This window comes from Microtus oregoni, unplaced genomic scaffold (genome assembly GCF_018167655.1).
Source record: "Microtus oregoni isolate MIOR12 unplaced genomic scaffold, Mior012 000019F_ref0000042, whole genome shotgun sequence".
Lineage (NCBI taxonomy): Eukaryota > Metazoa > Chordata > Mammalia > Rodentia > Cricetidae > Microtus > Microtus oregoni.
This window is the reverse complement of record NW_024543078.1, coordinates 23,524,666-23,552,094: the sequence shown is the minus strand read 5'-3', so window position 1 is coordinate 23,552,094 and position 27,429 is coordinate 23,524,666. Positions and strand designations below refer to the sequence as shown.

General features: G+C 43.9%; 1 protein-coding gene across 3 annotated transcripts in view; it reads right to left on the bottom strand.

The window, feature by feature from the left end:
• Meis1 (Meis homeobox 1) overlaps positions 1-27,429 on the bottom strand; it is a 141,827-nt gene that overhangs the window by 95,979 nt on the left and 18,419 nt on the right. For all 3 annotated transcript variants that reach the window (XM_041669709.1, XM_041669707.1, XM_041669708.1), the window contains exon 7: positions 13,296-13,407. In XM_041669709.1, the coding sequence (XP_041525643.1) occupies positions 13,296-13,407 (112 nt within the window). The remainder of the gene's footprint in view (positions 1-13,295; positions 13,408-27,429) is intronic.

The following is a 27,429-nucleotide window of genomic DNA, read 5'->3' as shown; positions in this document are numbered from 1 at the left end:
TAAATTAGTGAACTAGGCAGCTGGTGGGGGAGCACTCTTTTGATCCCAGCCCTCGGGAGGCAGAGGCAAGCAGAGCTCTGTGAGTTCGAGGGCAGCCTAGTTTACAGAGTGAGTTCTAGGACAGCCAGGACTACAGAAGAGAAGCTTTGTCTTAGAAAACAAAACAAACAAAACAAAACAATGACAATCCCTATTCCCCAAAAGAAAGGTAGTGAACGAGATTGTTTTCACCTCTCCCACATTTGGGAACATAGCCTCAAGTTCACAGTATCCAACAATCCCATCTATTTGTGCTAAAATTATTCCTTTTATGAAAGGGGATGTTCTTGGTGCTAAAATGTTGCAATGCAAATGCTCATAATCCTGATTTTATTGGGTGAAGTATTCACACAGAAATTTTCCTTCTAAAGGCCTTGGTACCCGAGACTTGGTAGCCTCAGCATCTCAATCACTCTGTCTCCATTAACCTGTCTCCGGGGAACAGAGTGACAAAAACATTCCTGCCCCCTGGCCTGGCCCCAGGTAGAGGGAGGAATGTCTGGAGCGTGAAGCTGGCTGGCTCTCCATGACATGATCAGAAGGAGACAGCCTAGTGGGGAAAGCCCTCCTGGTATCACAGGACGTTGAACACCTTGGCTCATATGAAGCCACAATGGCAACTGAAGTTAACAAATGCAAAGGTGTGAAGAGAAGAAACTGACCGAGTGTGAGCTGCACACCTAGTCAGACCAAGAGATCAAATATTTGTGGGATATTTTTACATGTGTAGCCCTGAGATGGGAGTTGAGGGGATGAGAAGAGCCATGCAGATGCTGAGGGTGACAGCAGCCACCACACAGGGCTCCCTGTGTGAGGACATGAGGACAATTTCTTTTTTATTACAATTCCTGTTATTCTGAGCAACTTCTATAATACTATAAGTCTTGTAGCCTACTGTATTTCTGCTCGTGCCGGGGTGTTGGACCAATGGTGATTTAACTGCCTACTTCTAGCTATGATACATGATCATGTATTACACATTCTTCTGCCCTGCTCTAGGACAAACAACTTCTCCTCCGCCCTCCCTTTTAAGAATGGGCCCAGGCAGACTTCGCTCAACCTCACTATGTAGCTGAAGCTAACTTTGATTTTCCACTCCTCCTCTCTTCACTGCCCCACTTCTGGGGTTATGAGCATGCACTACTACAACGCAACATTCAGTCTCATGCTCCGGAGATCAAACCCAGGGCATCGCCAACACTAGGCAAGAACTCTACCAACTGAGCTACCTTCCCAGTACCAGAAGACATTTTGGTTCCTTCCTTCTTTCCTTCCTTTCTTCCTCTTATAACAGAGCCCCTGGCTTTCCTGGAACTCAGTTTGTAGACCAGGACTGCCTCTGCCTCCCAAGTCCTGAGATTAAAGACATGTGCCACCATGCACAGATCATTCTAGTTTCTTAATCTACTTAATTATATTCTGTTTTATACTTACATACTTTTGCTAATATTCCCAACAAATGATTTCTCATCTTTTCAATGGCGGAAAAATGATACATGTTCAGTAGATACCATATTTTATTATTTGGAGCTATCATGGGCTAGTACTATGCCGTGGTATACTATCTCACAATGCTGGGTCAGTAGCAGTGAGTCGTATTGCAGTTAGCCACAAGAACATGAGAGTGGGTGACTGATATATAGAATATGTTACTAGAATGTGTTATATTGTGGGGCTATGAAGACCAGAAGGGTAGCTGTACCAGACACATTGTTTACTTTTGATGTTTCTGTTTAAATGAGTTAATCAGGTGATATCCCATTGTATGTCAAGGAACATCTGCATATTCTTTTATCCCAAAGAACCAACCTATAAAAAGGATGTCAAGGTTGGTGTAAAAGGTTCTCTGTTCATGCATTGCTTTCATTGGCTAATGAATAAAGAAACTGCTTTGGTCCTGATAGGGCAGAACTTAGGTAGGCAGAGAAGACAGAACTGAACACTGGGAAGAAGGGCAGAGTGAGAGATGCCATGGATCTTCTGCCTGGGACAGACTCTGGTTAGAATCTTGCCAGTAAGCCACAGTCACGTGGCAATACACAGATTAATAGAAATGGGTTAAATTATGATGTAAGAATTAGTCAATAAGAAACTAGAGCTAATGGACCAAGCAGTATTTTAATGAATACAGTTTCTGTGTGGTTATTTCAGGTGTAAGCTAGCCAGGCAGCCAGGATGGAACAAGCTGGCCCTCCTTGCAACAAAGGTATCATAAGCACATTTAAATAGGAGCACTCAGGAGTCAGCTAAAACAAACAAAGTTCCATAGAGACTGCATTGATCAAAAGTTGTCTATTCAGTAACCAATCTATAGAGAAATTAGGTATTCTCCGTATTTACTTTTCGATTCCCTTTCCTTGAAGATCTATTATGCTGACTGTCCCAATTTTTTTTATATCAACTTGACACAAGCTAGAGTCACTTGGGAAGAGGGACTCTCAGCTGAGAAAATACCTGTATGAGATTGGTCTGTAAGCAAGTCTGTAGTTCATTTTCCTTATTAATGATTGATGTGGGAAGGCCCAGCTCACTGTGGGCAGTGCCACCCTGGACTGGATGGAGGTCCTGGTACTATAAGAAAGCCATCAATCTGAGCAAGCCATGGGAAGAACGCCAGTAAGCAGCACCTCTGTAGGACTCTGCTTCAGCGCCTGCCTCCAGATTCCTGTCCCTGAGTTCCTGCCCTGACACCTGTCTGTCAAGGAGGGGGTGTGACCCAAGAATTCTTAGCTGAAAACTCCCCTCTCCTCTCCAAGTTACTTTCAGTCATGGTGTTTCATCACAGCGATAGAAACCCAAAGATAGTGACTAACTTTGAAGATTGGCAGGATAACATCCTGTTGTCTTCTTTTTTTCTGATATCGAAATCGATTAAAGGGAGTCGCACACTGTTGTTTATTGTGAGCGATGGCTAGAAGGGAATTTGTATAGGTTAATATCGGTGAATGGGAGAAAGCCAAAGCTAATTGTGCTAATCAGATAGAATGCTTTCAGGTTAAGTAATTATGGAAAATTATCTGCAAGACCGAACTAATCCACAAAGTCAGACACTTGAGCAAAACCCAACTTCACCAACCACACTGCAGGGACCAATCAATACAAGAGGCAGACAACGCCCACATCTTTTTAAGGAAATTGCTTGGCATAAATGTATTGTTTGGGCTATTAAATTTTTTTTGCTAGGCTAACAGCCAAAAATCTCTACTACCATCCTTAATTAATGCTAGCATTTATAGGGGAGAGAGATAAATTTGGGGCAGAGGAAACCATATGTGCCACTAGGGAGGACAGAGGGCATAGGAGCATCCCCCTAGGGTAGCACCATTACCCATCTTCCTGCCTCAAAATTCACCCTTAACGTTGTGACTGTCTCCACCCATCCTTTTGTTAGATGCCCATGAAGTGGCACAGGACAGTGTCCAGTGGTGGGAATATGTAGAAAGAAGACTCCCACAGACAGAGTAGTTTACAGAGCATCCCAACTACCCCCAATCTCTGAATCAGCTTCCTGAAAACTCCCAATCAGTGTCCCAAAATGCATGTCTAAGACAAGGGGCTCTCTGGCATCTCTTTACACTTTGACAGAGTTCTGTGTGAAAGGAGCTCTCTGGCACCCAGTATGGAAAGTGAACCTACTGCGTTTGACGTTCGAAAGCAGGTTCTCGTCAATAAATAAACATTCATTCATGGCTAGATCCCTGCAACTGTCCTGGGCCCAAGACAGTTAAAGATGAAGAAACGTTGCCCCTTCCCAGGGAGCCCTGGCAGGATGACCCTGCAACTGCTCGCCTCACCATATGCCAAAGGATCAGAACACAGGGTCCTGGTGCAGAACAGAAGAGGTCCTGATGTTGCAAACTAGGGGTTGGTGGGAAATGTCCCAGATATCAGGTTTCATGTAAGTCCTCGCCTCCGTTGTGTGTCCCTCTCTGACCAGAAACATTTATAGTTAGAACTAAAGGGTTCTAACTAACTACAACTAGAAAGTTCATCATCAACTCTTATCCTCACTAATCTCCAATATGAATTTGTATTTCCTTCATCGATGGACATAGGCAAGTAACGGACTCCAGAACTTTTAGTGGCACCCATGACATCATACTTACATACATGCCTGCTACAAACATCGTAACACAGAGCACAGACTTTATAGTCATCACTACTTCAAAAATGCATTAGACAAAGGAATTACTGGTAGGCCTTATTAGTGAATGCATATTAAAGAAAACACTTACATGGCCATATCAGATGATTTTAAATAAAGGGATTTTAATATAAGTTAGTCCCCCATAAATCCTGCAGAGTTTTACATATTAGTTAAAAAGTATTACTTTTGCAAAGTATCTACTGGCTTCATCAGACGGACAAAGGGTCTCACCCAAGATGTCAAAATCCCCTGAAGAAGATGCACATGAATCGGCAGCTAGGCAACTAACAGCAACACAGCAACGTTGAGTCCTGGTTTTAGATTGGTTCACCAGAGCTGGCTCATCAGCGTATTGAGGACTAAGGACAATCATAGCTCCCAAGAATAAAGAGTGTTTAATGACCATTTCACTTTCATGTGCTTGGCTTTCTCGGCGACACACACAAGCTTCCTAAGGACTACGACAATGACCTGCTCATCCTTGTAGCTCACACCGGACAGCCAGTGTGCACTTAATCTTCCTTGATGACCTGACTAGAATACATAAATTTACACCCCCACCCCTACATACAGTTCCTGATAATGTTTTGGCACGTCCACGGGACAGATTATAATTCTAAATTCTCTTTTTCTCCTTGGGCTATGCTAAATGAATCCTTCTCTAAAATGCACTTCCTCATGTGTGCCTGCCAAGAATGACACAGTGTGAAGAATCCACACCTGGGACAATGGATTCTCTCCTCATTTATTTTCTTGAGTTAGAAACTAAAACATGGGCTTAAACTGTGCCAGGCTGTGTGGTGGCCGTGGAATGTCTAGGAAAGCCAACCTGAAGAGCAAGTTATTTTTTGTTAAGACCCAGCACAGAAGGACCAGGGAAGGAACAATGAGAAGGAACAAAAGAAAAGAAAGGCCTTAACCAGGGAATGAACTAAATAATTAGAACTTTAGACCTGGAATTTTAAAGCTAAGAAGAGCATTTTTGTTCTTTGTATAAAACAATAAAATTCATTTCATTAATATGAGTGTCAAAAAATATTCTCTCTATGCAAGGCACTTTTGGAAAATACTTTATAATTTGGGAAAGAAAGACCAGAATATCATAAACATCAATAACGTGTCCATCATGGTAGAAAATACACTCCACACTGGCTGGACCACTCGTGTTCTTCAGAGCAAGAAGCATCCTTTAATTTACGGAAGAACAAAGCTCAGCAGTCAATATTCTCTTTTAAAAGGCAACTGTTTCTGGCTGCAAACTAGAGGATGCGCTGATATAATGCCATATTTGTAATTCTTTACAATCCATTTTCCCTTATTAGAAACAGTGCATAATTCTTAGAAGACAAAGGGATCAATGCCAGAGAATCCACAGAGCTTGTGTCGGATGCTGCACAGTGTGTAAGTCAGGCTACAATCTGGCCCTTCAAAGCAGCAGCCACAACACAATGCCAATGCAGTGCATGGCGTACAGCAATCACTGTCTACTCAGATGACACAGGCCAGTGCCAGCAGCAAACTCTGTGACGTCACAGGCTAAGCATCCCAGTCAATCCAAACCAAAAGTAAAATAGAACCGTGAGTTTAAAGCCACACTTAAAAGAGAGAGTACCCTTTAAATGGCAAAAATTAAGATATAAAATCTGGTCAGAAACACAGAGTTTGCACATTAAAAAAAAAAAAAGAACAATCAACAAGAAGCTAAGAAATGACCCTGTTGACTAATGCCCCATCTTTGCCAACCGAGGGTCAGACCTATTCAAGCCCAATCACACAGGAATGGAATCAGCAGAGGTCAATCAAAGGCAAGCTGAAACTTCAGCTATCTAACTGACCTTCAGAGCTTGGGACAAATCGCTATCAGTCAACGTCAGCTGATGACAGGAGCTCTCTGGCTAATCAATTGTTCTAAAAATGATCAAGAAAACTACTCACAGGACAGCTCATTTTCACATCAATGCCTGTGAAGTATGAAAAGCTCATTTTTTTTAGTTTTTAATAAGCTCATAAGTAAAGCAGTTACTTGGTAACAGAGGTCACCTTACAGAGAAAGACAGAACCTTTGTCTGTCTTTTACATATTCTTTTATTACCATATTATAGTAAAAAATATGCCATGGAGGTGCCAGAGGGCTACATAATAAAGTAGGGAATATTCCTTGCACTTTGGAGCCAGAGTTCTGTTACAGGGAACTCGATTTGGCTGCCTATAGTTTCCGGTGCATTGTTTGGTTGTTTGAGATGAAAAGCAATGGCCTCCAGTTTGCCAGTGATATTTCCTAGTGGGCAGGAGATGCACTGTCAGTGAAGTGTACAGCCAAGTTCATACCCTAAAATATATATTACTACTTGGGAAGGTGAAGCAATGCTTCTTTAAGATGGCCTGCCTTTGTGATGCTGAACATCAAGCAGAGAAAAGAGAAGGACCACTCACGTAGACAGGCCATCAAAAGGGAAGGGAAGGGAAGTGGATCACAGGGATTCTTGGGAAAACAACGCTCTACACATCTAATCTAGCATGTCTGATAAGTTAATTACATGGACCCTCTGATAACGGGCATTTGTGGAAGATAATGACTTCCTCTTTTCTTCTTCTACCTGACTTTTCCCACCAGGAAACTACTCTCCCAGTCAGCCTGTCACTACTATGTGGGAAGGACTCGCCTTAATCTGCACCGGAGTAGCAAGCATGGACAAAGCAGCAAAGTGGTCACAAGCTGAGGGCCGGGGTCTGTGGTCCTATGGTCGTGATTATGTTTCAGTTCCTCCTTTCTCCCGAAGTGTTTAATCAAACGGCATCAGAGAAGCCGTTGAATACCAGTAGTCTCAGGAGAGAGGAAATGCTTCAGGAGCAAGCACAAACAAATACCATCAGCCAGTCACTCCCCCAACAGACTAAGGAAGGAACCAAAGAAGGGAGGGAGTGAAAGAGGGAAGAAAGAAAGAAAGAAAGAAAGAGAGAGAGAGGGAGGGAGGGAGGGAGGGAGGAAGGAAGGAAGGAAGGAAGGAAGAAAGGAAGGAAGGAAGGAAGGAGGAGAAAAAAAGGAAGCATTTTTAAAACTACTTAATTTCCCAAGTTACAAATATTTTTAAACTAGTTGGATTTTTTTTTTACGGTAACTGTTTCTAAACAAGCAGTATTAACTTGATGTTTTTACCTGAAAAATTGCAAACAGAGAGCAGCTTCAGATTACAACCTAAACCTGAGGAGCTGTGGAACTTTTTCAAATTAAAATATCTTCTGTGGCCTCAACCACTCTCAAGTTGTCCTTAGGAAAGAAATAAAGGAGGGAGGGTAACACTTAAGCCAAGCCATAATTGGAAGTACGTGAAAAATGAACTGTCAGTTTGGTCAATAAAGGGCAAAGGTCAAGGGGAACTGCAGCCCCAACTCTGTGCGAAATGTGCTCATTAAGACATCCAATCAGAACGCTCCTTCTCACCTATCCCATTATTCACCGGACAGGGACAGCCGACTGTTTCAAATGCTCGAGTTTGGGCTGTTATTACTTTTCTTCTTCATGTAAAAAAGGCGAGCTGGTATATAAATCCTTGCTCAGTCATCTGGAACACAATGTGGTCCTCCCCACCTCCCTCCCCTGGTCTCCCACCCCCTCTCCAGCAGCTCTGCCTGCTGGCCTCCCAGGCCTGAACAACTGCCTTGAAATTCCCTTCAATAGTACAGGGAACTGCCTTCTGCCTCGCTGTTGCCTGAACTCATACAAAAGCTTGGCATGGAGGGGGCGGGGGCGGTGGGAGGCATCACGACTCTTGATACGGAATGATATAGAAACGGCTGTGCTTTTCAATTACACCCCCTTTAAAGAAACATACTACTTTAGCGTCCCTTGTTTTCCAGTGGCTCTGTTGATTGGATCCTGCCCCCAGTAGAAGTTCACAAGTGGTTTTTTTTAGAGCTTCCTGTAATCATTAAAGTCCTTTCAGGTTGAAATGTTTCTCATCAAATTTCAGTGTCAAAATAATACTTTCTCTCCAGCCTCACAAAAGAGGAAAATCAGATGAGCTTTAAGTGGGAAATGTTCTGCAAGAGAAATAGTCTGCCTTGTTTTCTAAGCTCTTATTCTCAATTCAATAAGTCTTTGAAGGTGGGAAATAATACAGGCTCTTAATACAGAATACAAATTAATCATATCAATCATTGTGCTCCCTTTGTGACTGGCACAGTTACCGTTCCTCTAAGAACACAAAGCTAGGTCCTCATTCTCCAGCAAAGCAGTACCCCTGCATCTCACTGACCCCACCCATTGCGTGGCTGTCACCATGACAGAGCCGGGCACTGGCCTAGCACAGACACAGGAGAAGAGTGAGTGTACTAGCAACAAAAAGAAGTCTGACAAATAGCCTTGTTTGCTGTTCATAAGGCTCATGAAAAAAGGGGGTGGAATAGTATGTGGCAGTCAGGAACTTGGGTTCCGAGGTTAGACCACCAGGGTCAAGCCTCAATTCAACCCCCATCCAATAGGTGGCCTTTAGACCATCTCTTGGCTTCTCTGTTCCCCCATGAGCTGGTGCACATGAGGAGGGGATGGAAATACCTACCCAAGCAACAACCCTTGCCTCCTGTGCTATTATTATTATTATTATCATTAGCTAGTTAGTTCTCTTGACTTTGGATCAAAAAGAAAAAGGAGACATGCCCAAACTCATAATTCTGCCAATCGCTGTTAAAACTGCTTGTGAGACAGAAGAGCTGCAGCCTCCCTGAGCAAGGGGTTGGATCCAGTGGGAAGAGGCCCTATGCTGGCTACATATTCCACTCCAAATTACTTCCTACAACAGAGCTGTGCTCCGTTCGCCAGGATGGCCACGAACCGAAGGCTAGAAGAGTCATGTAGAAAGGCCCACCTGCCAATGTGCACCACTTCCTGCCACATCCTTTTCTGCTGCACCTGGGCCGCCCAGTGTCTGAGCACTCAGGGCTGAATCTGACAGCAGCCCTCCTCCCAGCCCTCCTCCTCAACTTCCTTTCTCTCCAGCAATAGGAAGGTAGCAGAGAGCCAAGAAAAAATGTCTTTTCTCTAACGTCTTTGGAAATCCTTTGAAGGAGGCTAGTGAGCAGACCACATCAGTGTTATGGGAACAGCCATAAAACCCTCTCCCAATCTACAGACATGAAGCCCTCCCTTCTCAGTCCTGGTTTAAGGGATTTCCCTGTTAAAGAAGTAATTTCCAGAGAGGGGTCCCAAGTGTTCATGTGAAATGAAGGTGGCCGACACAGGAAGCGGTGCCATGAGAAGTGACTGCAATTGAGGAAGAGATAGCGTTCTGACTGAAATATGGCGTGCCTTCTAGAAAGTTCCTGTGTTCAAGGAGTGGATGCGAGGTGATAGCTGTTTGAAAGGTGAGTAGACGCAAGTGCTTGAGACCTCCGTCAGTGGATGAGATCATTGACAGATTCAGAGTCGGATGGGTGATTTGGAGGTGGGGCTTGGCTGGAGGCAGTCGGTCACAGGGCCATGTCCCTGAGGTATGTCTTACTCTGTCTTTTGCTGTCTACCAGAGTGGCGCACTGCTCCCCAACATACTGCACACCATGTTTGGCTTTATCACACACGGGCTCAGAAGCAATGGCAGTGCAAGAGGGCATGACATTTCCAAGATTTCAACCCTCGAAAATGTGAGGCAATGTAAAAACAAATCCGTCTTTAAGTTGTTTCAAGATGTTTCGTCACAGCAGCAAAAGGAAAACCTACTCGGACACAATGAATTAGCATTAAGTCTCTGAACCATAATAGGTTTGGTAGCTTCATAATTATATACCTATCTATATTCTCTTTTGAATGCCTATAATTGGATTTATTTGGTTGTTCATCCTTATGCAAAATTCATCCTAAAATTATTTTATTGATTATAATAGCTATTAATATAAAAACAGATCAGGCATTCAAGTATCTTCGAAATTACTGGAGCTCTGAGGAAGGACTATGGCACCTTCTGAACTTCCCAGGAAGTTGAGATTTTTCTGGATGACTTACTGTCTTTGAAGTTTCAGAAACACAGGCTTCATTGCTGCTTAGCGCCTTACCCTGTGCAGAAGCCAGGCTGTTCAACAGAGGACCAAAGCCAAAGGGACTTGTTAATCTTGCCTGTCTGTCAATCTGTCTATCTATTCATCCCTTTAGCCACTTACTTACTTTGTCCCACAGATATCCTAATGAAGTGGCGAAAACTAAAAATAAATTCAATTCAAATAACGTAGTGAAGAAAGTTTTGAAATGTGAAATTTGCACTTGTCTGTGGGGGAAACACCTCTTTGGGTATGTTCTTGACAGACTGAGTTATTTATGTCTATTGGGAATGTATGAAGACATATTGAAGGATTTATAAATCTTTTGAAGAGGGCTGTTATTTATCCAGTTGACTAAAATGGACTCAAACTGTGTAAATAACTGTTTAGGATATGTACTATGCGCCAAAGGCCAGCACAGCTTCCACTGCCTTGCCTGCCAGAAAAGGCAGACAGGGGAGGGACCCAATGCCACTTTGCACAGTTAATCCGGAAGCTTCACTAAAGCTCAGCTCCACAGGTCTCAGGGCTGAGGAAACAGGTTTAGAAGGGTCTGGGTTAACATGGAAATGCCCACAAGTTGTCTGAGCGACACTTTCAGGCATCATTCTGCATCCGGCAGAAATAACATTGTATGCCCAAGAAAATCCACGAGGAAAGCAAAGAAGCCTAGAGGTGTGCCTCCCCTTCCTGCTGCTGCAAGTTAGTGTGGGAGAGATGATTCAGCTCACAACGGCTGCTCTGGGGTAACTGGCTGGGTTCTTCGGTGGGCAGGTGAGCAAGAGGGTGGGATGAGAAAACTCTGTCATGTAGTAAACTTGTAACAGAGGCATCTGAACTGCACAGGGACCTCGGCACATCCTAGACCTTACCTAGCTCTTATTGACTTGTTTCGCCTTGTCTGGCACCAGGGTTGTTTCTATTGGTTTTTGGAACTGTTGAATTTATTTTTCCGTATACATCTGTGTATGTACCAGCTCTTCCGTATGTGCATCACGTGCGTACAGTACTCAAGGAGGCCCGAAGAGGGTGTCAGGTTCCCAGGAACCAGAGATACAGAGCTCATGAGCTGCCTAACATGGATACTAGGAATGGAAGCCAGGGTCTCTGCAAGAGCATCAGTGTTCTTAAGCGCTTGAGCCATTTCTCCAAACCCAAGATGGTTTTAAAATGACCCAGTCAAGATCATTCAAATGAGATGATTTCTATGAAAACGATTTTTCAAACATTTAGGTGGTGGCCTTTAAATGTAAGAAGTATGCAGAGAAACAGCAGGAGTGGAGAGCTGGTCCCATGCAGAGTATGTGGTTCCCAGGGATCACCACGGTCACCATGGAGATCACTGGTCAAATGAAAGAAACATAGGAAGTCCTAATTTCTGGTCACAGCAACAGGGAGAGGATATTGGACTGGATTCTGCCCTCCAAAAGCTTCTTATCGGATCGTCTGTAGGAAACTTGTACATTGCTGTCTCTAAGTCCCGCTACATTGTGTCCGTCGGCAAGTCTTAATGCCTCAGCTAAACGCCCCCTGATTCTCAGATGAAATATGTTTTTTAAAGCAAGAAACGAAAGCAAAAATGAAACAAACAAAACGCAAGGTTGTGACCCCATGCAGCAGTTCTGGGTTATAGGAAAGAGAATTTAGATTGCATTACACCTCTTGGAAAACTCCCAGTGTAAGTAGAATTCTTCAAGCCAGGTCTCAGATAGAAAGTGCTGACACCGGCCTCACGTTCGGAACGGCAATGCCATAACACATACACACACACACTTGAAAGGAAAAAAGGCCTCTTGGATTTATGCCGCATATCATTTCCCAGTAAAAGTCAGAGGTCAGAGGTTACCTGCTTCTACCTCAGCTCTGGACTGGTTTACTATTCCAGGCCCCATTTTTACTAGGCTTCTACTTCTGATGAAGTCAGCAACTTTTTTTTTTTTTTTGAACAATAAAATCTCTCCAATGCTTAAAATTACATCTGCAGAAGTTATTTCTGGGGGAAAATACCACACATAATATGCCTAAAAATAAAAATAAAAAATGAACTTCCCTGCTCCTGTTTTCCAATCAATCATGCTAAGCTAAATCCATCGTAGACTTTGTAGTTCTAATTGATGAGCCCCAATTAAGTTAGACAACCCAATTCCCAATTCCTTGCTTGCTAAATAACACTCCAGCAAAAAAAAAAAAAAAAAAAAAAAAAAAAGGGTTACAAAATCAAATTCTAAAACTGTACCTACTGTGGACTCAGCGGCAACTTCAGTAAAGCAGTCTTTCATAGTCCCATGCAAACTTTAATTTTTTAACCTTAATTTCCTTAATTGCACACAAAATTCAAAACCCGCGGAAGTAAGATTGGATGTCGAGGAGTCTCCTTGTTGCCAAAGATGACTATGATGGCTAAGCTTTCATACTAGTTATTATAAAACATGTATGTCCATGAACACTCCCGTGTTGATGAAAGTCTATAGCCAAAGTGCAACACAGAGTAAGTGGATTTCCTCCTGGGTCTAGTCTGGCTGTGCAGTGAAGCTAAACCTCAAAGAAAATAAATAAAACCAGAAGAAATGGTCTCAGACCCAGTGCAGAGGGAAACCTACCAATTTGCCTTCTAAGAACTATGCCTCAGCACACATGCACTACTTTTGATAGTGCTGGGATCGAACTGAGGGCCATGAGCCCTTGAGGCGAGCCCTCTACCACTGAGCTAGGTTGCCAGCTCTTCCTGAGAATCTTTAGATGCTGTTTAATTGGACTATCAATGGGGGTTTCTTCACGATCCTTTGAAAAGCCCCAAGGACAAGGCACCAGGGCACTAGTGCTGTGCTCTCTGTGCACACTGGAATATTCCTCATCTAGTTCTCTGACCTCGCCTCAGTTGATTCGTGATGGTGACCAGGTGACAGGCAGCTGGGATGGCACTGAAGAACTGGGCCAGCAATGGAACAAGATGAGCAGATTCTCACATTACATGGGATTTATATCTTGGGAGAGGCTCTCGGGATAGGAACTGACTTCCTGACATTTCCCAACCTCTGAACACGGAGCAGGAAGCAAGGGAGAATGAGAACACCTGTCCTACCTTGCTCACTGCTGTTATCCCCACTGTGTGAAGTGTGGCCACCGCTGGAAGGGCCCGGGGTTCCTCCTGAACGGGTGGATGCCGTGTCATCGTGATCTCTATTCCAAGAGGGCTGTGGGGGCACAAATCAGAAATCTGAGTAAGAGCCATCTGCGAACAGGGTGCGATCCCATCAGACAAGGACACATCGGGGAGGGCAGCAGGGGACACCATTGCCAGCATTCCCACTCTTCTTCAAAACTGGCCCTAGTTCAGGGCTCCATAGGTCTATTCAAAACCTGCCGGCCTCAGCTTTCGGATTATAATCGTCAGTCTGTAAGTGGTTGCATGCTTTATTAATGAGGAACCAAAAACATTTCAAGCCAAGAGGGGCTTTGCTGCCTCTTGAGTTCAGCTATCCTTTCAACCCTCGGGTAGAGTACTCTACAAATGCAAAACAGGAGGAATAATCTCTGACACTGGGTTCCCAGAGGCCTCTGCTTCCTTCTAGGAGACAAACCTGGTGGAACTTTCGAGACCCAGCAATCTGACCTAGGTCCATAATAGCTAGTATGTGTCAGCTGCTTGCCTGATGGTACACAGCAAATGGACCCAGCACAGAGACAAAAAAGAAAGGCTACCCATAGATTGACGTGGACCGTGTACGCTCAGCCCCATGCCGAGCCTCCTTGTACTGTTGAACAGAAAGCAGATGTTGCTTCTTATCACTGGTGCATTGGAAAGTAACATTCAGATTGGCTGCAAATTCAATTCCTAGGGAAAACAATCACAGTGATACTTCTCCCAAATCTCTCTTTATCACCAGACAAGACTTGAATGAGCTTTTAGAGCTTGCTTTCAAAACCAGCCTCATGAGTCACTGGCCATCCCCTGCAGTAGGAGGGATGCAGAATAGAGAGCTGGATCGTGGCTGGGAAGCGATGTTTGTCTTCAAGATTATTAGTGGGAAAGCAGGATGATCTTACGTGTAAAATATGTATACATCATTTCGGTCATAGACGGTCACAGTTCATGAGTCTGCTGTAGTGAAGTTTATCGACCCTTTTACAAGTGGAATATGCCTAACCAAATCACTGTTCTTTGTTTATTTCTTGAAAACCATTTACCTATCCCAGAGACAATAAAAAGGGTTGAGGAGATCAAACGACTCAGACATCCAGAGCCAAGGAAAGGAAGACCCTGCTCACAAGACCTGCTGCCCTGGAACCCAAAGGGAGACCCAACGCTCCTCTAAAAGACACCTCACCCCACCCTCATAGCCTGAAGACTGCTGCCACCCCCATAATGGAATCAAGTCACAGAACACATCACTTGGTGTTTAAGTCACCCGTTATGCATATTCTCAAAAACAGTGCTAATTGATCTGTGGATACTGTGATGGAGAGACATGTGAACTGTGGAAGAAGCATTTTCGGCAGACGCGTGTTTCAAAGCACACCAGAAAGAATGCTGCAAAGATGTGATCTGGAACACATGCTCAGAATGCAAACAGTTAATGCATAAATTTTCAGTTTGTACAACTGCAGCTCTAAAAGGGGGACTTGTTTATTCAGAGCTCTGCAGAGAGAATGGTACAGCACCCAGGGGACAGACAATGCCAGGCACAAAACCCCGGTGCCTCGACATGTAAAAGGATGTTTTTCTGTGTGCTACAAATCCCACTTGAAAATATAATTAGAAGGAGAAAATGGCAAACTATTGCATTAACTGTAATTGAACAAAAGACCAGCAAGGCATGTGGGAGGCTGCGGGAGCCCGTGGGAGTCTCAGGATGCATGAGATCCTGTGAGTGATGTCTCCTGGGCATTCTCATTTTCTTTATGTTGTCCCTCACTACTATTCTTGACTGGCGATCTGACTTGTAATTAATAGAAAAGATAGCAATAACAAGCTAAACTACAGAGCAGCAGGCTAACCGCATCAGAAACACGTTTGTTAATCTGATTAAGAGCAGGACTCCAAAAAGGTGACTTCGAACCAGAGAATCATTCCATGCCAGACAGGAAACTGCCCTCCTTTCTGCCACACCAGACCTGATATATTCCCTATCTTTTAATGAGCTCCACTGATTTATTCAGTTCTGCTCCCGCTCCCTCCCCCACTTTTCTACTGTGCAGGATGTAGACTAATTCAATGCTTAATTGTTTAGTAAATTCAATTTTCCACATTCTATTCTGCATAGCTTTAGCTAAGGTTCTTAAATCTTCAGCGGTGAGCTCGGAGCTCAGTGTTTGTGATCTGTGCCTACCTTTTTCATCACCATTTTTCTTCATCCACCACTTAATTCACCATGAAAAGATTTTCCTTGCTGGAAATTCTGATTCCGCTCTGATCTGTGAGGCATTCCAATTCATTGCATTTTCATTGTGTTGGGGTCTTGGATGCAGGGCTCCTCTTTTCTCACAGCGATGGCCACATTATACAGGCATTCATGCAAGCAGTGTTGGATTCCACCTCAGTTTAGCCAAACTGTGTGCAACCTAAACGTTTAAAATTTGTGTGCTCCCCAAAAGCAGGCACCCCTGTTTCCCATCTAATACCCTTCTCCTCACAGCCGTACTCTCCCAGAAGGCCTGCGAATACTGAACATGGCTCCCTGAAATGAAATCGAACTTTTGGGGGTCTTCCTTGAATTAGCATTGTGTATTAGCATTTCAAGAATGGTGGAGTCACATGAAGCTGAGCATCAGAAGAAATCCACCGGGTTACCAAAACAGAACACGAATTCTGCTTACTTCAGTTCATTAAGGAAGATTAAAGGGCAAGTATCAGAAACAGCTCGTGAGCTCCTCCAGGATAAATATGCAAGACAGCCCTAATCAGAAAGAACTCCCCCAAAAGCCATCTACTGGGGAGTTTCAGTTAGAATAACACATGTCCCTGACTATATGTGGTCTCACCAAACAGCATCATTATTTCAAAATTAAGATATGTGCATATGATTAAGTACATAAATCTGTGAAGTTGTGAGTTGCTTGGGGCCACTTGACAAGGGAGGATGACAGAATAAAATCAACAGTGTATTGAGTTAGACGTACGGCAAATCTTAGGCGTGGCCCTAAATTAAGTCTCCAAGAAGCTTCTTGGCTCCAGTGTCTATAATTTCAGAATAAGTGAAGGCTATGCTCTCCTCTGTGAGAAAACCATTGAAACAAAGGCCCTACCCTGAAGTCCTGTTGCCACCTATGGAATATTTCGAGGATGGGGTTCTATTTTACTAATTCTTGTGTTTAGGCACATGCTTGTTTGTCTAATTCTTTGTTTGTTTGCTTTTTGATACAGGTCCTCTCAGCCTTGGCTGTCCTGGAACTCACTCTGTAGACCAAGCTGGCCTCAGACTCACAGAGATCTGCCTGCCTCTGCCTCCTGAGTACTGGGATTAAAGGCCTGTGCCACCAATGCCAGGCGCTTATCCAATTCTTACGTTTATGTACATATTTGTTTGCATATTTTTTCCTGGGTGATAATGTCTGTAACTCCCCACCAAATTCTCAGGGGAGTATGTGACTCAAAAAGTGAAAGAATCACTCATCTAGGAAGTAGTTAGAGGCCTACACACAAGCCAGGGAGGAGAAGACTTCTGAACACACACTATACTTGCAGGACAGTGCAGTGCGTGGTACACTCCAAACACTGCTCAACTGTCCCGAGTGGAATGAGGAAGCTGTAAACAGAGCTCCATCAGAAGGCAGCGCTCCATCAGAAAGCAGTGTGCTCCATCAGAAGGCAGCGCTCCGCCGGGCGATGGTGGCGCACGCCTTTAATCCCAGCACTCGGGAGGCAGAGGCAGGCGGATCTCTGTGAGTTCGAGACCAGCCTGGTCTACAGAGCTAGTTCCAGGACAAGCTCCAAAGCCACAGAGAAACCCTGTCTCGAAAAACCAAAAAAAAAAAAAAAAAAAAAAAAAGAAGGCAGCGCTCCATCAGAAAGCAGTGTGCTCCATCAGAAAGCAGTGCTCCATCAGAATTCAGTGCTCCATCAGAAAGCAGTGCTCCATCAGAAAGCAATGTGCTCCATCAGAAAGCAGTGTGCTCCATCAGAAAGCAGTGCTCCATCAGAAAGCAATGTGCTTCATCAGAAAGCAGTGCTCCATCAGAAAGCAGTGCTCCATCAGAAAGCAATGTGCTCCATCAGAAAGCAATGTGCTCCATCAGGAAGCAGTGCTCCATCAGAAACCAGTGCTCCATTAGGAAGCAGTGCTCCATCAGGAAGCAGCGATCCATCAGGAAGTAGTGCTCCATCAGGAAGCAGTGCTCCATCAGGAAGCAGTGCTCCATCAGGAAGCAGCGCTCCATCAGAAGGTAGTGCTCCATCAGAAAGCAGTGCTCCATCAGAAAGTAGTGCTCAATCAGAAGGCAGCGCTCCTTCAGAAAGCAGTGTGCTCCATTAGAAGGCAGTGCTCCTTCAGAAAGCAGCATTCCTTCAGAAAGCTCCTTATGGTTGATGTGAAAATAATACGTGCTACATCTAAAATTACCTAGCTCCATTTGTGGTTTTTTTTTTTTCCTAATTCTAGTGTCTCAAAAGACAGCAATTTAAAATATTTCAACCAAGCAACAGTTTTTCCCATCTTTTCTTGCTTGGTAGCTCAAACACTTCCATTACTTGTTTTTTGGGTTCGTTTGCTTCACTTCTTAAGAATAAAGCAGTCAGCAGTCAGGCGGCAGTGGTACACACCTTTAATCCCAGCACTTAGGAGGCAGAGACAGAGTTCTAGGCCAGCCTGTTCTACACAGTGAGTTTCAGGACAGCTAGGACTTTACACAGAGAAACCCAGTCTCATAATAATAATATTAATAACAATAATAATAATCTCACTGGAATTTTTTCCCCTCTTTTCAGTGTTTGGGTGCTGGTATTTTCTATTGAGAGAGGATTTTGCTGTCAGCTGGTGGCAGGCAGCCTTGGCCTCTCCTCACTGTAGGTCATTTCAGGACAAGGACAGGAGCTCACTCTGGTAACATTGCCCTTTTAAGAGCTCAGGACAACCCATGGCTGAAGCTTGACTGAAACAAATGCTAAGGGAACTAGCTAGAATTACTGTTTCTTACTTTCCCAGTCCTATTTCAACAAACTGCACTTTTTAAAATATACCCTGATCCTTCCATCTACAGCTTAGACGCTGAGGGATTCTGAGGCCTCTTCTTACCCATCACAGGTTCCTCTAGGAATTCCTCTCTCTCTGGTGTAGTATGAAGAAGCACATGCATGAGCTAAACTTCCATCTAGGGCAGTGATTGACAACCTTCCTAACGCTGTGACCCTTTTAGTCCAGTTTCTCAGGTTGTGGTGACCCCAACCATAAAATTATTTTCGTTGCTACTTCATAACTGCAATTTTGCCACTGTTGCAAACTGTTACGTAAGTATTTTTGGAAGAAGAGATTTGGTGAAGGGGTTGAGACCCACACGTTGAGAACCACTGATCTATGGGTTTCTTCTTTGCTCCTTAGATTTATATAACCACCTATGTAAAGACGTCTACTTTACTCAACAAGTCCAAGGCTCAACTCTTCCTAAGGGTCTCCTATTCATTCTTTTGCTTGTTTGTTTAAAGACGGGGTCTCCCTGATTCGCCTGAAGTTCATTGTGTAGACCAGGGTGGCCACAAGCTTGCAGCAATTCTCCTGCCTCCACCTTCTGAGTGCTAGCATTTCAGATGTGCGGGAACTTGGTTTTGTTCTGTTTTATTTTCCATCTAATACGTATCATACCATCCCTCGGAGGTAAAAACCCAATAGCTGCTGGGCATGGTGGTGCAGGCCTTTAATCCCCGCACTCGGCAGGCAGAGACAGGCAGCTCTCTGTCAGTTGGGGGCCAGCCTGGTCTACAAAGTGAGTTCTAGGACAGTCAGAGCAGTTACACAGAGAAATCTTGTCTCAATCAAACAGAAATAACAACAACAACAAAACAGCAACAACAACAAAAATAACCATCTGTGCCTCTCTCTCCGCATGACTATGAGCGTCATCATGCTTTATCTACTGCATAATCATCTCACAAATCTCCCCAGCCTTGAAAGAGCTGAGTTTAACTAAAGCTCGGGCTCCGTGAAGGCAGGGATGCCCATTCTTCCTCACTGTGAGGTCCTGAGTATCAAGCATAGCATAGTCCCATGCTGGTGCTCAGCAAATGATGCAGAATGAACTGCTCCCTACTGCCTATGGAGTATCATCCGAGTTCATTAGCCTGACTCATGAAGCCTGCAGAGCCTCCCTGGGGGCCATTCTTCTCCTTGTTCCTTGGATTCCAGCAAACCCAGCCACATGCCATCTCTGTAAGTTCCCCTGCAGTTTATCACTCCAAGCTTAAGCCCCCCACCCCCCGCCCCACCTGCCATGGCCTGCTCTGCCCTGAAGACCCAGCCTGCCCTGATACATCACGCTGACCGTGGATGAGGCTTTTCTCTCTGGAACATTCAAAGCACCTCAACTGTACCTCCGTCATTTGCAGCCTCGTCGCTTTGTGGTCACCTGTTGTACCCAACTATAATTCTTGGCAATGGATACTTCAGAATATGTCTTACTCATCTTTATATCTCCATTCTAGGAAATAACACATACAAATGCATTTTAAAATATTTTTATCGTGTGTGTGTGTGTGTGTGTGTGTGTGTGTGCGTGCGCGCGCGCGCTCTGTGTGGGTATTGAATAGGCCCCACAGAGGTGTTAAAACCCCCCAAGCTGGAGTTACAGGCAATTGTGAGCTATACAACATGGGTTCTGGGAAGGAAACTTTAGTGCTCTGCAAAAGCACCCTATGATCGTAACTTCTGAGTCATCTCTCCAGCCCCCACAAATACATTTTTGAGAAAATTAATCAATTAATCAATAGAGAAGGATTCTCTGTGTTAAATTATACTTAATATTGTGATTGCTTATATTAAACTTTGCAAAATAACCACAAGTACTTGAAGAATTTAAATACATCTCAAGTATTTATATCCACACAAACATACACTACTGTAAAATATATTACTGTCTAGGGCAGGAAGGGAAGAAAGAAGAAAGAATACAGACTCAGGCAGATCCTGAAATCTTGCTGTGCCGCTTACATGGTTTTAGACAAGTCACAATTTCTCTAACGTTAATGGCCTTATCTGTAAAAAAACAAGGAATTAAAAAAGAAAACTGTCCCCCTGGAGTCCTGAAGGGAGGAAAGTGTACGTGGAAGGGGTATGGAAGGACAAGGAATGGTGCCAGGGAATTAATATGAGTGCAGAGCAAAGACACACGTGAGTCCAACTGTCATCATGTAACCCGTTATTTTTGTACTAACTAAAAAAAAAATCACTTAAGCTCTAAATCTGCTCCCCTGCACATATAGCGCACATACATTGCAAGCTGCAACAGTATGCAACTAAGTGACAACGACTACGGGTCTAAAGGGAAAATTCGCATTGATCCAGCCAACCCTGAAGCATCTACATCCAGGTGTACCCAGACCATAGGATAGAACGCGGATAGGATGGCTAACATTGTCTTGGGCTGTGGGCTGGCCGTTTTTTGCCAACCTGACACAGAGTCCTCTGGGAAGTGGGGACCTCTTCCATCAGACTGGCCTTTAGGTAAGTTCATGGACCATTTTCTTAATTAATGATTGATGTGAAGGAGCCCAGACCATAGTGGCTGGTGTGGCCCCTAAGCAGGTAGTCCTGGATCACATAAGAAAGCGAGCTGAGCAAGCCATAAAGCGAGTCTGCCAGTCAGGAGGGCTCTGCCACAGTTTCTGCTTCAGTTCCTGCCTCTGGATTCCTACTTCCTGGTTCTGCCTTGAGTTCCTGGCACGGTTTCCCTTGGTGATGCCCTGTGCTGTGGAACTGTAAGCTCTCCACATCCTTTCCTCCTCCACGCTGCTTTTGGTCCTGATCTTTGTCACAGCAGCAGAGACGCAGGCTAAGGTAGGCTACCTCCCAGCTGGTATGGAACACGAATGCAAACTGATCTCCTCTTCACCCCGGAATAACATGATTTCACAGTGGTCTGCTTCTTCCCACCCCATCAAGTTTAATTTGGCAACCAATGTCATAGACAGCTTTATAGTACTCAAAATAATTTGATGTTTCCTCCCAACTCATGGCTCGTATCAGAGCAATGTCAAAATCCTCTTTTCTAAACTAAAGTTAAATCTCTTTTATTGGAAGACAACAGAAACACTTCTCCCCTCCTGGCCTCACTCAGACACGGTGGAGATCTGAGTCTGGTGATCTTGATGCAGAAGAGGTCCTCTGGGTGCTAGGAAGAAGTCAGTGACACAAGCAGAGTCGCAGTCTGAGGGCTGTCTACATACAGACAGGTACGCTCAAGCCGCCAGGGCTCTCTAGTAAAGAACCTCTAGTGCCCTAGAAGAGCTGGCACCTCTCAAAAGGCGTAGACCGAGTCCTTCCAGATGAGGAGAATCGCCAATCCATCATACACTTGATGGTCATGCACACATTCAAAAATCCCCGTGTATACCTGCACACGCATGCACGGGGGAAACACAGAAGCATACACACACGCACACCACTCCACACTTAGTCATTACTATAGGAAATGGAGTTGCCGAATGCCACAGTCCCACCATCTCACCACACTAGGAGAGCCAGAGTTAATTAACTTCATCTCTGCACTTTCCACTTCTGAGCTTTCCTCCATGGGTCTTCAGAAACACTTAGTATCAGCCAGGGTGATTCCTGACAAAACCCTCAAAGTACATTCAAGGAAAAGGGCCAGAAAGATGCAAATACAGAGGAGCAGAGAGGAAGGAGATGCCAAGCGAACCAGCACTTCAGTGAGAAACGAGGTCTAATTTTCCAGTGCAGACTTAAGACTGGGGAATGAGGGATGCCAAGATGCTCATAGGAATGAGGATTTAGGGTTTGATAAACAGACACCTCTAAAGCTATCTTTACATGCCCCGTTTGCATCTGCTTCATAGCCAGAACTCACCATGCAATCACTAAATCCATTAAACCACTCTTTCTTAGACACCTGCACTTCATAGGGATTTGGGAGAACTTGTTTTTCTCAAAACATGTTCCTTTGAGTCTACATCTTCTCAACTTATAATGTAGGTAATTCAGAAAAAGTGTGAACTTCTTTACAGGATTTGAAGAGATTCCTGGAACTCATTAAAGAAAATTCGTTTAACCAAAGGAACTTCAGGCAAGCGGTACGCTTTGTTTTGTTTTGTTTCGTTTGTTTGTTTTAATGGAGTAAATCTGTCTCTTCCCCTTTTAAGCTTTTAGTTGCTTTTAAATGTCAGAAGCCTTCAAAAATTAATGCTTTGATATACACAGATGCTGTGGAGGGAAGGGCCATTTTAAAACGTGTGAGAAGATGGAGAGATGGTTCTGCAGTTAAGAGCACTGACTGCTCTTCCGGAGGACCTGCGTTTGATTCCCAGCACCTACACAGAGCTTTCCCCAAGGAGCTCACAACCACGTGTAGCTCCAGTTTCAGTGGATCCAACATCCTCTTCTAACCTCTGAAGACCTGCACGTGTGCACAAACAAACATACATGCAAAACACCCATTCACATGAAGAAGTAGTGCTAAAGGTTAAAATAGTTCAACTGTTTTCAGAAGCGGCTTAAACATGAAGCAGGACATTTGAGACTAAGCATCTCTAGGGCATCTCTTGCTGAAGGGTGGCAAAGTGTGAAAAGCAATTGCTGATGCTGTAAGAAGACAATTCATATTGGTGGCCCACGCTCTCCTTCCACCAAACGCTGGCTTTACTTTATTTTACTATATCCCATTTTATTTTATTTGTGCGTGTGTGTGCACACATTCACATGCATGCCTATGTCGGCTTATCTGTATGTTTAAGGCACAGCTGCAATGCCCCCATATGTCAGAAGAGAGCGTTGGATCACTGGAATTGGAATGATTGGCAGTTGTAAGCCGAGGTGCTAGGAACCAAACCCAGGTCACCTGTAAAAGCAGCAAGTGCTCTCACCCACCACCATCTGCTGTCCCCTGGGCACACAATCCTACCGTCTTCACCAACTGCCTTTGTTCTTCTCGCTTCCTTCTCTTCCTCTACCTCACTACCTTACCTTCCCCCATCTGTAGGTGTGCAAAAGTTCTTTGGTTTTGAGTCCTTGACTGGCCTGAAACTTACTATGGAGACCAAGCTAGTCTTGAACTCATGGAGATCCACCTGCCTCTGCCTCCTGAGTGCTGAGAGCAAAGGCGTTTGCCACCACACACGGCTAGGATCTTACTATGCCCCTATTTACTAGAGCAATAAAATGGGCTTGTACTTCATTACTAGAGGCCCAAGGGTTAATGTTGGTGACTCGAGCAGATGGTAAATCTGTGGTAAGGCGATGGAAGCCCAGCATCCTCTCTCAGGGTCTGCGGCTCTCACCACACCGTCACACTTCCTCTGCTCACAGTCTAAGCCCTACTGTATTGCCACTGTGAACTCTTCATCTAGACGGATACTGGTAGGCTAGCTAGCCATTCCTACGGCACAGCGCTCGCCACTTCAGTGCTAGCTGGTAACTTCACGCAGAGTACAAGGGAGAAACCTTGATGGCTAAGCAACTTTGGTGCATTGCACACGCACAGGCATACACACACACTTGACACTGTGTGTGTGATTTGTTATTGTATTGTGATGATATATAGCGGGGGATGTCAATTTATGGAAACAAAGACAGCATCTGTTGAACTGACTTCTATATTTCCCAGTTCACATACACCACAAGTTCGTCCTACAAAAGATAATTTTTCCCAACAATGAATTCCCTATCTCTGTGTAATGAGGCATGTAGAGGAGGAAGGAAGAATTTTTGTGCTTTTTTTTTTTTTGCCTTTGGTAAAAATTCTCCAAGGAGTTATTTCATCTCCAAATGAGAAGCCTTCTATCAGGTAAGATTGTGTGAGTTCCAGGAGTCATTGAAGCCCAGTTGCACAAAGGCACATGAGTGCACATAGTAGTGCAAACAGCAATAGGTATCCACAATGTGTATAAGCACAAGACAGAAACACGCGAGGAATGATCTCAAAAGTCTTCAATTATGTCATAAGGGAATGTAAAGCAACTTGCCCATTGGAGAAGATATTTGAACTCTGCTAGTTCTTATATACCACAAATATCTAGGCTTCATCCTCAGCATCTTGGGCCTGGTTGCATGACTCGCCGGAGGAGCAGTTAAGTGGGAAGTGCAGATCTAGGATCTTTCCCAAGGCTTCTTAAACTCCTGGTTTTCCACAGCTGGCATCTTTTAGGTCTCTATTCTGAAATTCTCAGGACTACTAATATACATAGTTGAGTTAATTCATCGGAGAATTTGAAAGTGAACACTGCAAAGCAAAGATCTATAAATATAAAAGCACTGAGAAGGTTTCAACGCGCATGCCCGATCGATCCACGTGGCCACTTTTCTGTTTGGAGAATCAGCATTAACACCATGCCTTGAGAACCTCATGGGGGTCTCAGAAGACAAGAGGTTTTGACACGACATTCAACAGGTTAGAAGGCAAAAGACTAGCCACAGCTAAAGGGCAATAGACAAGTATTGACAACCGGTTTTACTCGAATCTCAAAACTGGCAAAAAGACCAGATGAGTGATTCAGAGAAGATTCAATTGCACTAAGTGTTCAAATTCTACTCAGTAGGATGTTGGAGGGGAATCACGTGCCATGAACAGAAGCAAAAAAGGAAGCCTGATTACAGAGAGTCTCAGAGGGAAAGTATCTATGCCAGGGACAGTGGAAATTGTCTGCAGTCCCAGCAACAGGGGAAGCTGACTACAGGAGTTCAAGACCAGCATGGGCAGCATACATATACTCTATCTCACAAATAAATGAATGAACAATCACCTTGCTTTTTCTCTGTTGCTCTGAAAATCATATCTTGGAACAGTAGTTCACAGAGTTTAACCTTTGAAACAAAGCTCAAATCCAAGTAGTACCACTGTATTTGCAATTATTTATTTCCAATTATTTCAAGCCATACTATTTATTCATATAATAGCTTTCTAATGAAACTTGTATCATATTTCCAGCATTCTATAACTAAATGTTAGTATGCCCAGCCTTATAAAGTCCCTTTTATAAGACTGTTTGTGTGCTAGCGTTTTATTATCTATTTGAAACTCGATACTTGTCTTTCAGAGAAATTAAGATAAACCCAAAGGTTTCTTATGTGAAACAGTTACAAACCACAAACTTTCTTAGCAAGGCTTCTACCAGCAAGAACATCCAATGATGATTAACACATTGCATCCTTAGACAACACCTTATAAAGAACTGTGATGAACAGAGTACTTTCACTTCTAGGAATCGTCTCAGGAAAGTACTTAGGACAGGATTCATCCAGTACTGACATCTGGGTTGTGTCATACGAGTGAGTTTTCAGTGGTTTGCTACAATATCTCAGAAAGCTATCTGAACATTCAATAAATCTCTCTCTCTCTCTCTCTCTCCCCCCCCCCCCCCCACAGTATGCAGCTCCACTGACCTACCACTCAGCAAGTCAGACTGGCCTTGAACTCACAGAGACCTACCTACCTCACCTTCCCGTCCCCACAGACTGGATTATAGGTGTGTACCACCACACCCAGCTGCTTTGATTTGGGTTTTTTGTTTTGTTTTGTTTGTTTAGTTGGTGGAGAGGTAGGGTTGGTGGGGGGTGTTTGTTTTGTTTTGTTTTGAGACAGCTTCTTACTAGGCAACCAGGCCTCACACTTTCCATCCCCATACCTCATGGGCTCCTGAGTTCTGGGATTACAGGTGTATAACCAGTTCAGTCTCTTTTTAGTCCATGACTGATATCAGAATAACAGTGACCTACTCAAAGTAACAATTAGATTGTTCTTGAGGCTCTATAATTATAAAATGTTCTATAAAACAATACCTCCATCAAACCAGGACCCAGTCTCTTTTGTCAAGTCAATTGATGTTTTTGAAGGATAGGCAGAGTGTAATTAAAAAGAAAGCCAGCGTGCTGTTTAACACAGTGCTTAGGGGCACTCTTTGACACAGTTCGCATGGTTCTCCTTAGTTCTCATGGTGACTGGCTGAGTGGAGATTAACTATTCCCAGTTTCAGAAACTCCACAACCGAGGCTCCCCAAAGGGGAAGTAATTTACCCTAGCAAGCAAAGTCCACATTCAAATTTGAGTGTCCGGTCCCTAGACTATATTTTTCTGGGATACCAACTGCCTGAAAAGGAAGTCAGCAAACTCAGTTGCTTTTTCCCAAGCGTTTTCAAAATTTTACCTTTTCTACTTCTATACTCTCACAACAGAAAAGCCCTCGGGTTTGTCTGAGGAAGAAAAAGAAACAGTTACTGTACACTCCTATTTTCTCCACCCATCATGGAAACTTTCACTTGACACCAATGCTAGTCTATCTCCTCACATGTCTGAAGAAGCACTTCTGGATGCTTACAGTTCCAACCAACTTTGATTCTGTTATTTCAAGGATTTTGGAATCTTTCAACTCCCTGGCAGTTTAAGTTTTGATGTGGGGAGAAGACGAGCCACCCTTTCCCGTAATTTGTGTAAGATACAGTCTTCAGAGGATCTTCTCAAATCTTCCCGAAATCGAATTAGAGGTTTTGTTTCCCAGGATGCCCAGCTTCTCTATATTCAAGCCCTTAGCTTGAAGGTCACTGAAAATAGTGTGGGTTTCAGGCCAGGGTGCCCAGTATTAAAGCCCCCTTGTTAAAAACACCCAGTCACCAGAAGGCCACCCTTAAACCACATCCCAGTTTAACAATGTCCTGGGCTTAATCTCACTGTTTGAAGATCTTGAGTGTCAGGTATACTAGATATAAGGGAAAGCTTCATAATTGACTTACCAATGTTTTATTATCCTTTTGTTAATACTGACATGTTCTTTACATGCCCTTAATAAATATTAAACACTCACGTCCCTCACTATTAGGGTGGCAAGCGAACCTTCAGAATGTCCCAACAGTGGGGTGAAGACAATACTCTTTTTTTTTTAGATTTATTTATTTATTATGTGTACAGCATTCCTTCCATGTGTGCCTGAATGCCAGAAGGGGGCACTAGGTCTCATTATAGATGGCTGTGAGCCACCATGTGGTTGCTGGGAATTGTACTCAGGACCTCTGGAAGAGCAGTCAGTGCTCTTAACCACTGAGCCATTTCTCCAGCCCCCGAAGACA